This window comes from Anomaloglossus baeobatrachus, chromosome 2, assembly GCF_048569485.1.
Source record: "Anomaloglossus baeobatrachus isolate aAnoBae1 chromosome 2, aAnoBae1.hap1, whole genome shotgun sequence".
Classification (NCBI taxonomy): domain Eukaryota; kingdom Metazoa; phylum Chordata; class Amphibia; order Anura; family Aromobatidae; genus Anomaloglossus; species Anomaloglossus baeobatrachus.
In genome coordinates this window covers 42026466-42043186 of record NC_134354.1, presented here as the reverse complement: position 1 = coordinate 42043186, position 16721 = coordinate 42026466, and the positions used below count along the sequence as shown (strand labels likewise).

Sequence of the window (16721 nt, the reverse complement as noted above, 5' to 3'; positions counted from 1 at the left end):
TAGGTAGCCCCTGACCAGATGGTATTAATCTTTTAAGGATGGGTTTTATGTTTTTATTAAAGAATGACAAAAAGCATCAGCTGGAAGGCAAGCTTCAAGACATCCGATATCGACTTACTACACAGCGGCAAGAGATAGAAAGTACAAACAAGTCCCGTGAGCTCAGGATCGCCGAAATTACACATCTGCAGCAGCAACTACAGGTACATAATGTTCTTCTCATGCGTCTGCCTGAAGTTTTGTACTCGTGTTTTTCCTTTCACTCTCAAATTATTAATAATAATAATTAATTTTATTATTGCTCCATTTATTCCATGGCGCTTTACAAGTGAAAGAGGGTATACAACAATCATTAACAGTACAAAACAGACTGGTATAGGAGGAGAGAGGACCCTGCCCGCGAGGGCTCACAGTCTACAGGGAATGGGTGATGGTACAATAGGTGAGGACAGAGCTGGTTGCGCAGTGGTGTACTGGACTGAGGGTTATTGTAGGCTTGTTGGAAGAGGTGGGTCTTCAGGTTCCTCTTGAAGCTTTCCACGGTAGGTGAGAGTCTGATGTGCTGAGGTAGAGCATTCCAGAGTATGGGGGAGGCACGGGAGAAATCTTGTATGCGATTGTGGAAAGAGGAGATAAGAGAGGAGTAGACAAGGTGATCTTGAGAGGATCTGAGGTTGCGTGCAGGTAGGTATAGGGAGACTAGGTGACAGATGTAAGGAGGAGACAGGTTGTGGATGGCTTTGTAGGTCATTGTTAATGTTTTGAACTGGAGTTGTTGGGCGATGGGAAGCCAGTGAAGGGATTGGCAGAGAGTAGAGGCTGGAGAATAGTGAGGAGAGAGGTGGATTAAGCAGTCCACAGAGTTTAGGATAGATTGGAGGGGTGCAAGAGTGTTGGAAGGGAGGCCAGAGAGCAGGAGGTTGCAGTAGTCGATTCGAGAGATGATGAGGGCGTGCACTAATGTTTTAGCTGATTCTTGGTTAAGGAAAGCACGGATCCGGGAGATATTTTTGATTTGTAGTCTGCATGAGGTGAAGAGGGCTTGGATGTGTGGCTTGAAGGATAGAGCAGAGTCGAGGGTTACTTCATGGCAATGAGCTTGTGAGACTGGGGCGAGTGAGCAACCATCAAGATTGATGGAAAGGCTTGTTGGAGGAGTTGAGTGAGGAGGAGGAAAGACAGTGAATCGTGTTTTGTCCATGTTAAGCTTTAGGAATCGCGCAGAGAAGGATGAAATAGCAGACAGACATTGTAGCATTCTGGTTAGTAGAGAAGTAATGTCAGATCCAGAGAGGTAGATCTGTGTGTCATCGGCATAGAAATGATACTGAAAGCCGTGGGACTCTACGAGCTGTCCCAGGCCGAAGGTGTAGATGGAGAACAGCAGGGGTCCAAGAACTGAGCCTTGGGGGACACCAACAGATAGGGGGCGAGATGAGGAAGTGCTGTGAGAATGGGAGACGCTGAAAGTGCGGTCGGTTAGGTATGAAGAGATCCAAGATAGGGCCAAGTCTGTGATGCCCAGAGATGAGAGAATCTGCACTAGGAGGGAGTTGTTACGGGGGGCTGTCTGATAATAACTTAAAGGAGTATCAGACAGTCAGGGTCCACCGTGCAAAGACTCTGCTGCAGACTATGGCAGAGTGCAATACCTCTGTTAACTCACAGAAGGATATAATAAGTAAGTAAAGCAATTCCTCCCTTACTTGGAGGGTGTGTGGAATGATCTCTGTTAATAATCACAGAGACAAAGGCAATGTGTGCGAAATGGCACCTACCTAGGTCCGCTCTTCTAGTGGTGCAAAAGAGACGAACAGCAGCGTAAGCCGCACAAAGCTCCTACCTGCGTTCGCTCCACTAGTGTGCGAGGACACAAACCACTAGATATGGCACCTGCCTAGGTCCGCTCTTCTAGTGGTGCAAAAGAGACGAACAGCAGCGTAAGCCGCACAAAGCTCCTACCTCTGTTCGCTCCCCTAGTGTGCGAGGATACGAACAACTGCCAGACGCAGTATAAGGAACGTTACCCTAGCGGCAACGTCCACCTACGAGTCGAATCACAAGGCCCAGCCAGACCATGTGCCTCAGGCACCTGCCTATGTCCGCTCCCCTAAGAGGTAAGGATACGGACAGCAGCCGAAGCTGTAAGGTATAAGAACGCTACCCTGCCAGTAGCGGTCACCTTGCATAGACAGAGGAATGCCTAGAGGAACGTGCACAGGGCGTCTACCCTCATGCATGAACCAAGAGGACTGAGCGCCATGCGGCGTGTGTCAGGGTCTTATATAGACTCTGTGCCTCATCCAAGATGGAGGACACCAGAACCAATCGGCTGCCAGAACGACAAGAGTGACGTCATGCTGGCCTATCACCGAGCAAGGCGTCACAAGCACATGACCAGCGACCAATCGGCATAGAAGGTGTCAGAGACATGTGACCTCGTGTCAGCGATGATGTCACCCGCACATGTGCAATGGCTCCAAGATAGGACTTAGTCTCCAGCGCTCGCACATGTGCAGTAGCAAGAAATCTGGACTTAGTCTCCAGCGCTCGCACATGTGCAGTAGCAAGAAATCTGGACTTAGTCTCCAGCGCTCGCACATGTGCAGTAGCAAGAAATCTGTACATAGTCTCCAGTGCTCGCAGCAACCGTAACAGGAGTAGTCTACTGTGTAATTCAGATGTTATGCACAATAATCCGATCTCTGACAGCAGTGCACGGACTGACCGTGGCTTACCTGGCCTGAGAGTTACAGCCTCATAGAAATATATGACGCTGCCATACTCCGGTCGAGAGACCTGCGGCCAGTCCGTTCAAGGTTGGACAGATGTGCACAGACGTATGGTGAGCCTTGAATGAAAGGAAACTTTCCCCTTCAAATGCTTTTTAAGCTTAAAAAAAGGGGAGTGGTAACAGGCAATTTATTTATAGATTTTCAGGGGGAATAACTGAAGAACAGTACATTGCAGAGTTATGAGACACGTTCCAAAGTTGCTATAACATGGGGAATACAAGTGTTAATGAGAACAGACCTATCCCAATATATGTGCACTGTTTGTTCTGCGTCACACTGGGCATGCTTGACCCTAGCACTGGTTTTCTCCTTTTTGCTTTCTAAGGTTCCGGATGTGTTGCTTATAACCTATTTTTTTGGTGCTTTTGTTTTATTTTAAGGAGTCTCAGCAGCTGCTTGGAAAGTTGATTCCCGAGAAGCAATTGCTCAATGACCAACTAAAGCAAGTTCAGCAGAACAGTTTGCACCGTGAGTATTGTTGTTTAAGTTCTAGTCATGAACCTTTCCCATTCTGTTGTTTTGTGAACTTTTTGGTATAACCTTCTTATATCATTCAAAGAAGTTATCGAGCGCCTCTCACTTCTCACTCAACTGAATTGGTGCCCATTGGCTGCATGCCAGGTCTTGTGCCCTTGTGAATAGGACACGTGCGTGGTACCTGACGACCACATACGCTGTCTGCCGATAATCCTACAAAGTAGCCGACGGACACCACCTCAGAAACGCCTGTCACCTATCGATGTGGAAGTGAGAGCTGCTGGAATAACCTCTTTAACGATAGTGTCAAGGGAGAAATTTAGGTGAAGATAGCTAATGGTATCTTCATTCAGAGTATCCAGAGGCACGGATCGAATTAGCTATATATCTGCGCAGATATTGCTGAATCAGACAATGATCACAGAAAACGTGTTCACTGTATGAGCCAATGTCATAGACTGGACTTGTGTATTGAAAAAGACTCAATTTATACAGAATGGAACATTGACTTTGAAACTAGAATATGGAGTAGGGAGTATTCAACTCCCCAGTTTTTCCCAGTATGTTATAAAATACCTCTCTGCTCATTATTTCTTCTTTCTGTGTGAAACCACTGATAAGGCTCACAATTAACTTAATGAATATCTCCCTTGTTCATTTGTACCTTGGCTTCATCATCTTGTCAGTTAACCCTTTCCTGAATATACAGCTTAGAATCATATTATGGCGTCTGTGCAATTGTCATATAGACACACAGATAAGTATGCAATGACATCTAAATTTTGATTATTTACATACACAGATATTCTTATTACGTTTGAAAAAAACAATTTATAGCCCAGGCTACCTTCACAGTAGTATCATAGATTGTCGCCAGGCTGCAATTTACACCTTACAAATAGTCTATCTGAAAAGTTATTTCACAGGGGCAGGGGGTCCTCATTCAGAATCTGCGCACCAGTTTTCGGACATATGCCTTGTTTGATTTCAACGATTTGTAACTTTTCAACGACATTGGTTGTTTGTTCCAAGTGATTGGAAATTATTGGAGTTTAGAAGGGTCATAGTAGTTTACTCTAGAAATTAGATTACATTTTCTGGTGTGTGAACAGGAGGCCAGGATGCACCCAGCAACACGGACTAATGGTATAACGGAGATCACGTGAGCAAATATATATCAGTAAAGTAGTTAGTATTTAATAGAGGTCTTCTGTCCTGTCTCCAGGAGACTCCCTCCTGACACTAAAAAGAGCTTTGGATGCAAAAGAAGCCGGTCGTCAGCAGCTCCGAGACCAACTGGATGAAGTGGAGAAGGAAACCCGGGCAAAGCTTCAAGAGATTGATGTCTTCAATAACCAGCTGAAGGTAAAGGCCGTGGTGCTGCCTATCGTTATATCTCATGGCTTTGTTGTAAGGTGTCCGTACTCCAGGTATCTCAACACAGGTGAATTCTTAACTTGAGGGACACAAGCTATTGCCAGATATCTTTTTGGCCATCGCTCATCTCAAATGAAAACAAAAGATTAGACATGTCGAAATCTAGCATGCTTGATCCTCTTTCATTCTGACTTGGAATTTTGATCATTTTTAGACCAAACGTGACATCTAGTGGTTTGTTTTTCCTTTTATTATATTCTTTATATATCACTTGGGTTCTTCGCTTATTGGGCTTCTATCCAGTTGTTTTTTTATTCTTTTGGTATTAGGCTATGTCCCCACGCTGCAGTTTTTGTTAATAACAAAACTGCACCTTCTGCCAGGGAAACGCAACAAAAAAAAAAGCATGCAGTTTTTAATTTTTTATTCTTTCTTTATCGTTCCTTATGGGAGACCCAAACCATGGGTGTATAGCTTCTGCCTCCGGAGGACACACAAAGTACTACACTAAAAGTGTAACTCCTCCCTCCGAGCATATACACTCCCCGGATGACAAATCCAACCAGTTCAATGCTTTGTGTTCAGGAGGTCACACACACACATGCATCCTCTGATTTTTGATTTTTGATTTCAAAGATTTGGAAGAAAAGCGGGTCCAATCTGGACTCCCGGCATGTCCCTTCTCACACCACTGTGTCGGCGGTGCTGTTAAGGTTGATTTCAGGGCTGGAGCCTTTCACATGCCGCGCTCCTTCGCCATCCCTTGGGGCTCTGGTTTGAAGTGGGAGCCATCACGGTTCTCACTGCTTTGCAGGAGACCGGTCTCCATCCGCAGCCCTGTTCAGGATCCTGCCGGACGGAGCGATGACCCCCCAGGGACCTGGCACCTGCGTCTCAAGCTAAGTACTGAGACGTTATTACCACAGAAAGTGGTCTTTCCAGGGGTCCCTTGTACTTTATTTGTGGGGGAGAATGTGTTATATGTATGTTTTAACATTTCCGGACGGTTCTCCAGTTTTCACTGGAGAACCGCGCCGATGGTGCCTGCACGCTGGCCGCATGTTTAAATCTAGGCCCCGGCTTCGCCTGAGGCCTAGTTTCGATTCTATGTCAGTCAGTGCAGTGAGACAGGGTGGCTCCGCCCACCGGCTGCTCAGCACAGGGAAGGGACACTCCTCACTGAGGAAAGATTCCCTCCCCTGTATGCCTCATTTGCCCTCCGTCCTGCTCTCAGAGTAGGCCCCGCCCCCTCTCCTCGCTGCGGACGCCATTTTCTCAGCGTTCTAGGGCACAGAGATCAATGTCTGCAAACACATTGTGACAAATGGGGGCCTGGGACAGAGCCCCCAGTTCTGGGGGATCTGGAGGGCACAGAGATGCCCCTATGTTAAACAGTCTGGCAAGCCACAACCTCCGGTTGTGCAGCTGCTTATACACTCTGTTTATATACTCTGCTGGGGGGTTTTTTCCGAAAAGCCCCCACTTCTGGGGAATCTGGAGCAGAGATGTTATGTTAAACGGTCTGGCAAGCCACAACCTCTGGTTGTGCTGCTGCTTATATACTCTGTTTATATACTCTGCTGGGGGTCTTTCTGGACAGAGCCCCCACTTCTGCAGCATGTCTCATATCAGTGCAGGGCTGCAAGGCTGTTTTTTATTATGCACCGCATGTTGACTCGTACTGTCTGTACCGAGCACATAACCACATTGTGATGCCTGCTCTGACATAGTGGTGCCTCAGCCTGGAGGCTTATCCCCAGTGGTCCCTCCGGCTGCTCCGGCTCCGGGGTAGAATCCCTCTCTCCAGGGGACAGCTGTCCCGGACACTGCTGAGCATGCATCAGCCCCCTTCTCAGGGCGCTTCTGCTGCTACGGCTTGCTCAGCAAAGCTCACAGAGGATTCTTCATCTGGGAGCCAGTCCTCCTAAAATGGAGACGCAGGGTCCCCTTTCCCTCCTCGCCCCGCGGCTCTGGTTCACGAGCTGACTCGCAGGACAAGGAGGATGCCTTACTGGGGGCTCGGACGCTCTCCATGTACCCCATTGATCTGTCCGAAAGTGACGCAGATGCTAATGATTTGATTGCGTCCATTATATTTGTACTGGACCTCAATCCGCCTGTATCAGGGGAGCACCCCTCTTTGGCAGAAAAGCATCAGTATACCTTGCCTAAGAGAACAAGGAGTGTGTTCCTTATCCACTCCAGCATTCAATTCACTGTGACCAAGCCCAGAGCCTGTCCTGAAAGACTCTTCCCAGAGCGTGGTTCTGATGACTGTTTCCCCCTTCCACCAGTGGTGGTCAAGGAGTGGGCTCATTCACCAAGGGTGGACCCTCCGGTGTCTAGACTTTCAGCCCGGACAGTTGTATCAGTGGCTGACGGCACCTCTCTGAGGATCCCACTGTCCGCCAGGTTGTCCTTCTGGCCAAATCTATATATGAGGCGGCAGGGGCCTCGTTCTCCCCATCTTTTGCAGCAGTGCGGGCTCTCAAAGCCATCTCTGCTTCTCGGGAGGAGATGCATTCCCTCACCAGGGCCTTTATGCCCGAATTGGTTGCCTTAACTTCCAGGCTTCAGTCTTTTCATCCTATAGCTGGAGACTGTCACCGCACTGAGGTGGCCTCGGCTACTTCCCTCGCTATCCGCAGGTTCCTGTGGCTTCGAGAGTGGAAGGCAGATGCTTCTTAAGAAGTTCCTTGCTGGACTCCCTTTTGCTGGGACCAGTCTATTCGGTGAACAACTGGATGAAATTATTAAGGAAGCTTTTGGCAGGAAGAGTACTTCCATGCCACAACCCAGGAAACCTTCCAGGGCAGGAACCAGTCGAGGTTTCGTTCCTTTCGTTTCCTCTAACTGGTCGTCCTCTAAGCCCTCGGCCTCGTCCACTAACTCAGCCAAGGTCCGTAAACCAACTGGCGCATGAAGCCGCGTCCTAAGTCGGCAGGAGCTGCTGCCACCAAGGCAGCCTCCTCTTGATTATCTGGCCGCGCCAGTAACGTCCTTGGTCGGTGGCAGGCTCTCCCTCTTGGGCGACGTGTGGTTTCAACACGTCTTCGATCAGTGGGTGTGGGTTACCATCTCCCACGGCTACAGAATAGAATTCTATTCAGCCGCCAAACAGATTTTTTTCTGACAACTCCCCCCTGCTCCAAGGCCGCCGCCTTCTCACAGGCCGTGGCATTCTTGCAGGCCAATGGAGTAATTGTACCAGTTCCCGACTGGGAACGGTTCTGAGATTTCTACTCAAATCTCTTCCTAGTCCCCGAAAAGGACGGTGCTTTCCGACCTGGATCTCAAGCTTCTCAACAAGCATGTTCAGGTGCGGCAATTTTGCATGGAATCTCTGCGATCAGTCAATGACCCAAGGAGATTTCTTAGCATCCATCGACATCAGAGATGTCTCTCTGCATGTGCCATTCGCAGTTTCACACCAGCGTTGGCTACGTTTTGTAATCGGAGAGGAATATTTCCAATTCGTGGCTCTCCCCTTTGGGTTAGCCACGGCCCCTCGTGTATTCACCAGTTGCGGTTCTGCTCCTCCAGGGGTTGGTAGTGATTCCTTACCTGGACGCCCTTCTAGTCAGGGCTTCATCCAGTGCAGACTGTCAGCGGAGTGTCTCGCTCACTCTCGCCACGCTTGCAAGTCCACTCTGACCCCGACCCAGGAACTTACGTACCTAGGGATGCAATTCAAGACTCTGCTGGCACTTGTGAAGCTGCCCTTAGTCAAACAGCAGTCTCTTCATCTGGCGGTTCGCTCTCTGCTGAGGCTCCGCCGTCATTCCATCAGGCACCTCATGCAGGTGCTGGGTCAGATGGTGGCGTCAATAGAAGCGGTTCCCCTTGCCAGTTCCATCTGCGTCCCCTGCAGCTGGACATTTTCCGCTGTTGGGACAAGGGACTTCTTCCTTGCACAGGCTGGTGGCTCTGTCGCCACAGACCAGGAGCTCTCTTTAAGTGGTGGCTTCGGCCCCTCTCTCTGTACCAGGGACGCTCCTTTCTGGCCCCGTCATGGGTGATTCTCACCACGGATGCCAGTCTATCCGGCTGGGGAGCAGTGTTTCTCCACCACCGAGCACAGGGCACTTGGACTCCGTCCGAATCAGCCCTCTCGATCAATGTGCTGGAAATCAGGGCTGTAGTCCTAGGACTCGCAGCCGCCTAGCAATGTTGGAAGTTTAACATATCCTTCAGTGGACGGAGGACTCCAAGTCCACCATATCCGCAGTCCACATCCCAGGCGCAGAGAACTGGGAGGCAGATTATCTCAGCCGTCAAACCGTGGACAGCGGTGAGTGAGCCCTGCATCCGGCAGTGTTCCGGTCAATTTAGCAGGCAGGGTACTCCGGGAGTGGATCTAATGGCATCCCGGCACAACAACAAGGTCCCGGTTTACGTGGCTCGCTCCCACGATCCTCAGGCCTTGGCAGCGGACGCGCTGGTTCCAGATTGGTCCCAGTTCCGTCTGGCCTACGTGTTTCCCCCTCTAACTCTCTTGCCCAGAGTCCTGGGCAAGATCAAAATGGAGGGCCGTCGGGTCGTACTCATCGCCCCAGTTCCCAGACCTGCTCCGTCTGTTCGTAGAGGTGCTGTGGCATCTCCCGGACCGGCCAGACGTTCTCTCAGAGGGTCCGTTTTCCACAACAATTCTGCGGCTCTCAGATTGACGGCGTGGCTCTTGAGCCCTGAATCCTTACGGCTTCAGGCATTCCTTCCGAGGTCATCTTCACTATGACTCAGGCTCGGAAGTCTTCCTCGGCCAGGTTTTACCTCAGGACTTGGAGAATTTTCCTGTCCTGGTGTCGTTCTTCCGGCCATGCTCCTTGGCCGTTTTTTCCTTACCGACCATCCTGTCCTTTCTACAGTCCGGCCTGCAGCTAGGTCTGTCCCTCATTCCCTCAAGGGACAGGTCTCGGCTCTGTCAGCGGCGTATCGCCCGACTGGCCCAGGTGCGCACCTTCATGCAGGGCGCATCTCACATCATTCCGCCTTACCGGCGGTCTCTGGATCCCTGAGACCTTTCTTTGGTCCTCATGGCCTTACAGAAACCCCCCTTTAAGCCTCTTAGGGAGGTTTCGTTGTTTAGTCTTTCACAGAAAGTGGTTTTTCTGGTGGCCATAATTTCTCTCAGGAGAGTCTTATTTGACTGTGCTCTCTTCGGAGTCACCCTTTTTGGTTTTTTTTCACCAAGACAAGGTGGTTCTCCATCCAACTCCGGGCCTTCTCCCTAAGGTGGTGTCTCCGTTCCACCTTAACCAGGACATTTCATTGTCTTCCCTTTGTTCGGCCCCTGTGCATTGCTTTGAGAAAGCGTTGCATGCTTTAGATTTGGTGCGGACGCTCCGGATCTATGTGTCACGCACCGCTGTTTTTTTAGGCGGTGCACCTCTTTTTGTGCTGACCACAGGTCAGCGCAAGGGTCTCTCGGCTTCTAAACCGACCCTAGCTCATTGGATTAGGTCGGCCATATCCGATGCCTACCTATGTTCTCAGATGCCTCCCCCGCCAGGGATTAAGGCGCACTCGACCAGAGCTGTCGGTGCCTCTTGGGCTACGGCTCAGCAGGTCTGTCAGGCTGCCACTTGGTCTAGTCTGCACACCCTTTCGAAGCACTACCAAGTGCATGCTCATGCTTCGGCAGATGCGAGCTTGGGCAGACGCATCCTTCGGACGGCTGTCGCCCATTTGTGAAGTTAGGTTTCGCCTACTTCTCAGTTTGTTTATTTCCCACCCATGGACTGCTTTGAGACGTCCCATGGTTTGGGTCTCCCATAAGGAACGATAAAGAAAAAGAGAATTTCTTCGGCGCTCCATTGGGAGACCCAGACGATTGGGTGTATAGCTACTGCCTCCGGAGGCCACACAAAGCATTACACTAAAAAGTGTAAGGCCCCTCCCCTTCTGGCTATACACCCCCCGTGGGATCACGGGATGCTCAGTTTTCAAGCTTTGTGCGAAGGAGGTCAGACATCCACGCATAGCTCCACTGTTTAGTCAGCAGTAGCTGCTGACTATATCGGATGGAAGAAAAGAGGGCCCATATAGGGTCCCCAGCATGCTCCCTTCTCACCCCACTTGCGGTTTGTAAGGTTGAGGTACCCATTGCGGGTACGGAGGCTGGAGCCCACATGCTGCTTTCCTTCCCCATCCCCCTGAGGGGCTCTGTGGAAGTGGGATCTTACCGGCCCCCAAACCCTGAGGCCGGGCTCCATCCACAGACCCAGAGACCCTGCTGGAGGAGCTGAGTACCGTCAGGGACAAGGCCCTGCAACATTCAGGTACTCTGTGTCCCCGCACAGACAGGCCACGCACACTCCAGACTTGCTGGGTGTGCTAGTGCGCCGGGGGCAGTAGCGCTGCGCGCTCGGGTTAGAGTCACTGCAGCTTAGCTGAGTGATTTTATGTGTTGGGAACTACCGCGCCGGCCGCTCCGGGAGCGGCGGCGCGGCTGGGACTTGTAGTGCGCCGGGGACTCGCGCTGACCGCGCTTTTACGGCGGCAGCGCTCATAAATCTAGTCCCCGGCTTTTGCGGCCTAGCTCTGCTTCGTTCCCGCCCCCACCCTGTCAATCAGGGAAAGGGAGAGACGCTGTTCTATAGTCAGCGCTGAGGGCTGGAGTCTTATTTACATACTCCAGCCCTTTCACTGGGCACAGTGGGGACGCAAGTTTCCCGCTCTTGGTCTCAACACGCCCAGGGCCCGCCCCTCTCCACAGGACGCCGGCAGCCATTCCTGCATGCAGTCTGGCTGGAGAACGGACACAGGCTCTGGGGGACTCAGACAAGGGGCTCTGGCGACCACACACCCGCGTTTATGCGGGCGGTAAGCTGCACATAAGTGCTGGCCCCACTAGTGCCACAGTGTTATTTGGTGCACTTTTTCCCTGTACCATATATATTTATATTGCACTGTACAGTCGCTTCTTGGCTTATACCCTTATTGCTCTGAGGAGACAACAACATGTCATCCGCAAAACGCAAGGGTGCCAAGGCACAGGCGGTATGCACTGCTTGTGCCGCATGTGGGGCTAATCTACCGGCAGGTTCCAATGACCCCCATTGTGTGCAATGTTCAATCCCTGTGCCACTTCGGCAGCCAGAGTCTATGGTAGTAGTGGCCCAGGCAGAGACGCCTGTGAACCCTGCCCCGGTGACGGGGACAGAATTTGCAGCTTTTGCTGATAAGATGTCTGTGACTATGACAAAAATCCTGGAGACCTTGCAGTCCAGGCCAGTTACTCAGACCATGGACACTGCTGTGTCTATGCTCCCCGGTCCCCCTCAGTTGGAACTAATCCGTACTTCAAGGGGGTCCCAGGCATCACAGGCTGAAGACTCTGACTCGGATGACAGTCCCAGGCAGCCTAAGCGGGCTCGCTGGGAAAGACCCTCGACGTCATCACACTGGTCAGGGTCTCAGCGAGAAGAGGCTCTGTATGAGGAGACAGAGGTGGGTGATCAGGAATCAAATCCTGACACCGCTCTCAATCTAGATACCCCTGATGGTGACGCTATGGTAAATGACCTTATAGCGGCCATCAATAGACTGTTGGATATTTCTCCCCCAGCCCCTTCAGCAGAGGAGGCAGCTGCACAGCAGGAGAAGTTCCATTTCCGGTATCCCAAGCGTAAATTGAGTACTTTTCTGGACCACTCTGACTTCAGAGAATCAGTCCAGAAACATCATGCTTATCCAGATAAGCGTTTCTCCAAACGTCTTAAGGATACACGTTATCCCTTTCCCCCTGACGTGGTCAAACGCTGGACCCAGTGTCCAAAGGTGGATCCCCCAATATCCAGGCTTGCGGCTAGATCCATAGTTGCAGTGGAGGATGGGGCTTCACTTAAAGATGCCAATGACAGACAGATGGACCTTTGGTTGAAATCTGTCTATGAAGCTATCGGCGCGTCGTTTGCTCCAGCATTCGCGGCCGTGTGGGCACTCCAAGCTATTTCAGCTGGTCTGGCACAGGTGGACTCTATCATACGTCCAGCAGTGCCGCGAGTGGCGTCCTTAACTACGCAAATGTCTGCGTTTGCGACCTACGCTATCAATGCGGTACTGGACTCTACGAGCCGTACCTCAATGGCGTCCGCCAACTCTGTGGTTTTGCGCAGAGCCTTGTGGTTAAAGGAATGGAAAGCAGATTCTGCTTCCAAGAAATGTTTAACCAGCTTGCCACTATCTGGAGACAGACTGTTTGGTGAGCAATTGGCTGAGATCATTACAGTCCAAGGGTAAGGACTCCTCCTTACCCCAGCCCAGATCAAGCAAACCTCAACAGAGGAAGTGGCAGTCGAGGTTTCGGTCCTTTCGAGGCTCGGGCAAGGCCCAATTCTCCTCGTCCAAAGGGACTCAGAAGGAGCAAAGGAGCTCAGATGCCTGGCGGGCTCACTCACGCCCCAAGAAAGCAACCGGAGGAACCGCTTCCAAGCCGGCTGCCTCATGACTTTCGGCCTCCTCTCTCCGCATCCTCGGTCGGTGGCAGGCTCTCCCGCTTTTGCGACATTTGGCTGCCACAGGTCAAGGACCGGTGGGTAACAGACATTTTGTCTCACGGGTACAGGATAGAGTTCAGTTCTCGTCCTCCGCCTCGGTTCTTCAGAACTTCCCCACATCCCGACCGAGCAGATGCCCTTCTGCAGGCGGTGGGCTCTCTAAGAGCAGAAGGAGTGGTGATCCCTGTTCCTCTTCAGGAACAAGGGCAAGGTTTTTACTCCAATCTCTTTGTGGTGCCAAAAAAGGACGGCTCATTCCGTCCTGTTCTGGACCTAAAACTGCTCAACAAGCATGTGAACGCCAGGCGGTTCCGGATGGAATCCCTCCGCTCCGTCATTGCCTCAATGTCTCAAGGAGATTTCCTTGCATCGATAGACATCAAAGATGCTTATCTCCACGTGCCGATTGCTACAGAGCACCAACGCTTTCTACGTTTCGTGATAGGAGACGACCATCTTCAATTCGTAGCTCTGCCATTTGGTCTGGCGACAGCCCCACGGGTTTTCACCAAGGTCATGGCGGCAGTGGTAGCAATCTTGCACTCTCAGGGACACTCGGTGATCCCTTACTTAGACGATCTGCTTGTAAAAGCACCCTCTCAAGAGGCATGCCAACTCAGCCTGAATGTTGCGCTGGAGACTCTCCAGACTTTCGGGTGGATCATCAACTTTTCAAAGTCCAATCTGTCACCGACCCAATCACTAACGTATCTTGGCATGGAGTTTCATACTCTCTCAGCGATAGTGAAGCTTCCGCTGGACAAGCAGCGGTCACTACAGACAGGGGTGCAGTCTCTCCTTCAAGGTCAGTCGCACCCCTTAAGGCGCCTCATGCACTTCCTAGGGAAGATGGTGGCAGCAATGGAGGCAGTCCCGTTTGCGCAGTTTCATCTGCGCCCACTTCAGTGGGACATTCTCCGCCAATGGGACGGAAAGTCAACATCCCTGGACAGGGAAGTCTCCCTTTCCCAGACGGCCAAGGACTCTCTGCAATGGTGGCTTCTTCCCACCTCATTATCACAGGGAAGATCCTTCCTACCCCCATCCTGGGCAGTAGTCACGACAGACGCGAGTCTGTCAGGGTGGGGAGCAGTTTTTCTCCACCACAGGGCTCAGGGTACGTGGACTCAGCAGGAGTCCACCCTTCAGATCAATGTTCTGGAAATCAGGGCAGTGTATCTGGCCCTACTAGCCTTCCAGCAGTGGCTGGAAGGAAAGCAGATCCGAATTCAGTCGGACAACTCCACAGCGGTGGCATACATCAACCACCAAGGAGGGACACGCAGTCGGCAAGCCTTCCAGGAAGTCCGGCGGATTCTGATGTGGGTGGAGGACAGAGCATCCACCATATCCGCGGTTCACATCCCGGGCGTGGAAAACTGGGAAGCAGACTTCCTCAGTCGCCAGGGTATGGACGCAGGGGAGTGGTCCCTTCACCCGGACGTGTTTCAGGAAATCTGTTGCCGCTGGGGGGTGCCGGACGTCGACTTAATGGCGTCTCGGCACAACAACAAGGTCCCGACCTTCATGGCGCGGTCTCGCGATCAAAGTGCTCTGGCGGTAGACGCCTTGGTGCAAGATTGGTCGCAGTTCCGGCTCCCTTATGTGTTTCCACCTCTGGCACTCTTGCCCAGAGTGCTACGCAAGATCAGATCCGATTGCAGCCGCGTCATACTCGTCGCTCCAGACTGGCCGAGGAGGTCGTGGTACCCGGATCTGTGGCATCTCACGGTCGGCCAACCGTGGGCACTACCAGACCGACCAGACTTACTGTCCCAAGGGCCGTTTTTCCATCGGAATTCTGCGGCCCTGAACCTGACTGTGTGGCCATTGAGTCCTGGATCCTAGCGTCTTCAGGATTATCCCAAGGGGTCGTTGCCACCATGAGACAGGCTAGGAAGCCCACGTCTGCTAAGATCTACCACAGAACGTGGAAGATATTCTTATCCTGGTGCTCTGCTCAGGGAGTGTCTCCCTGGCCATTTGCATTGCCTACTTTTCTTTCTTTCCTGCAATCTGGGTTAGAAAAAGGTTTGTCGCTCGGCTCCCTTAAAGGGCAAGTCTCGGCGCTATCCGTCTTTTTTCAGAAGCGTCTAGCACGACTTTCTAAGGTGCGCACGTTCCTGCAGGGGGTTTGTCATATCGTACCCCCGTACAAGCGGCCGTTAGATCCATGGGATCTGAACAGGGTACTAGTTGCCCTCCAGAAGCCGCCCTTCGAGCCTCTGAGGGATGTTTCACTTTCTCGACTATCACAGAAAGTGGCTTTTCTGGTAGCGATCACATCTCTTCGGAGAGTGTCTGAGCTAGCAGCGCTGTCATCCAAGGCTCCTTTCCTGGTCTTCCACCAGGACAAGGTAGTGCTGCGCCCCATTCAGGAGTTTCTCCCTAAGGTGGTATCCTCTTTTCATCTAAATCAGGATATCTCCTTGCCTTCCTTTTGTCCTCATGCAGTTCATCGGTATGAGAAGGATTTACATTTGTTAGATCTGGTGAGAGCACTCAGAATCTACATTTCCCGCACGGCGCCCCTTGCGCCGCTCCGATGCACTCTTTGTCCTTGTCGCTGGTAAGCGCAAAGGGTCGCAGGCTTCCAAAGCCACCCTGGCTCGATGGATCAAAGAACCAATTCTTGAAGCCTACCGTTCTGCTGGGCTTCCGGTTCCTTCAGGGCTAAAGGCCCACTCAACCAGAGCCATGGGTGCGTCCTGGGCATTACGACACCAGGCTACGGCTCAACAGGTGTGCCAGGCAGCTACCTGGTCGAGTCTGCACACTTTCACCAAACATTATCAGGTGCATACCTATGCTTCGGCGGACGCCAGCCTAGGTAGAAGAGTCCTGCAGGCGGCAGTTGCCTCCCCATAGGGGAGGGCTGTCTTGCAGCTCTAACATGAGGTATTTCTTTACCCACCCAGGGACTGCTTTTGGACGTCCCAATCGTCTGGGTCTCCCAATGGAGCGCCGAAGAAGAAGGGAATTTTGTTACTTACCGTAAATTCCTTTTCTTCTAGCTCCTATTGGGAGACCCAGCACCCGCCCTGTTGTCCTTCGGGATTTTTGGGTTTTTTTGGATACACATGTTGTTCATGTTGAACGGTTTTCAGTTCTCCGATGTTACTTCGGAGTGAATTTGTTTAAACCAGTTATTGGCTTTCCTCCTTCTTGCTTTAGCACTAAAACTGAGCATCCCGTGATCCCACGGGGGGTGTATAGCCAGAAGGGGAGGGGCCTTACACTTTTTAGTGTAATGCTTTGTGTGGCCTCCGGAGGCAGTAGCTATACACCCAATCGTCTGGGTCTCCCAATAGGAGCTAGAAGAAAAGGAATTTACGGTAAGTAACAAAATTCCCTTCTTTGTTTACTTACCGTAAATTCTTTTTCTTATAGTTCCGACATGGGAGACCCAGCACCATCCCTGTTGCCTGTTGGCAGCTTTCTTGTCCCGTGTGTTTTCACCGGCTGTTGTTGTAGACAGAAGTTCCGGTTATTCCGGGTTTTACTCTATCTACTTATGGGTGGATGTCCTCCTTCAGCTTTGGCACTAAACTGGTTGGATTTGTCATCCGGGGAG

The 16721-nt window shown here is 51.4% G+C and overlaps 1 protein-coding gene across 2 annotated transcripts in view; it reads left to right on the top strand.

Moving 5' to 3' along the window:
• The window catches only part of ITSN1 (intersectin 1), a 287902-nt gene that overhangs the window by 121422 nt on the left and 149759 nt on the right, over positions 1 to 16721 (top strand). For both annotated transcript variants that reach the window (XM_075335003.1, XM_075335004.1), the window contains exons 14-16: positions 63 to 203; positions 3176 to 3263; positions 4498 to 4637. In XM_075335003.1, coding sequence (XP_075191118.1) covers positions 63 to 203; positions 3176 to 3263; positions 4498 to 4637 — 369 coding nt within the window. The remainder of the gene's footprint in view (positions 1 to 62; positions 204 to 3175; positions 3264 to 4497; positions 4638 to 16721) is intronic.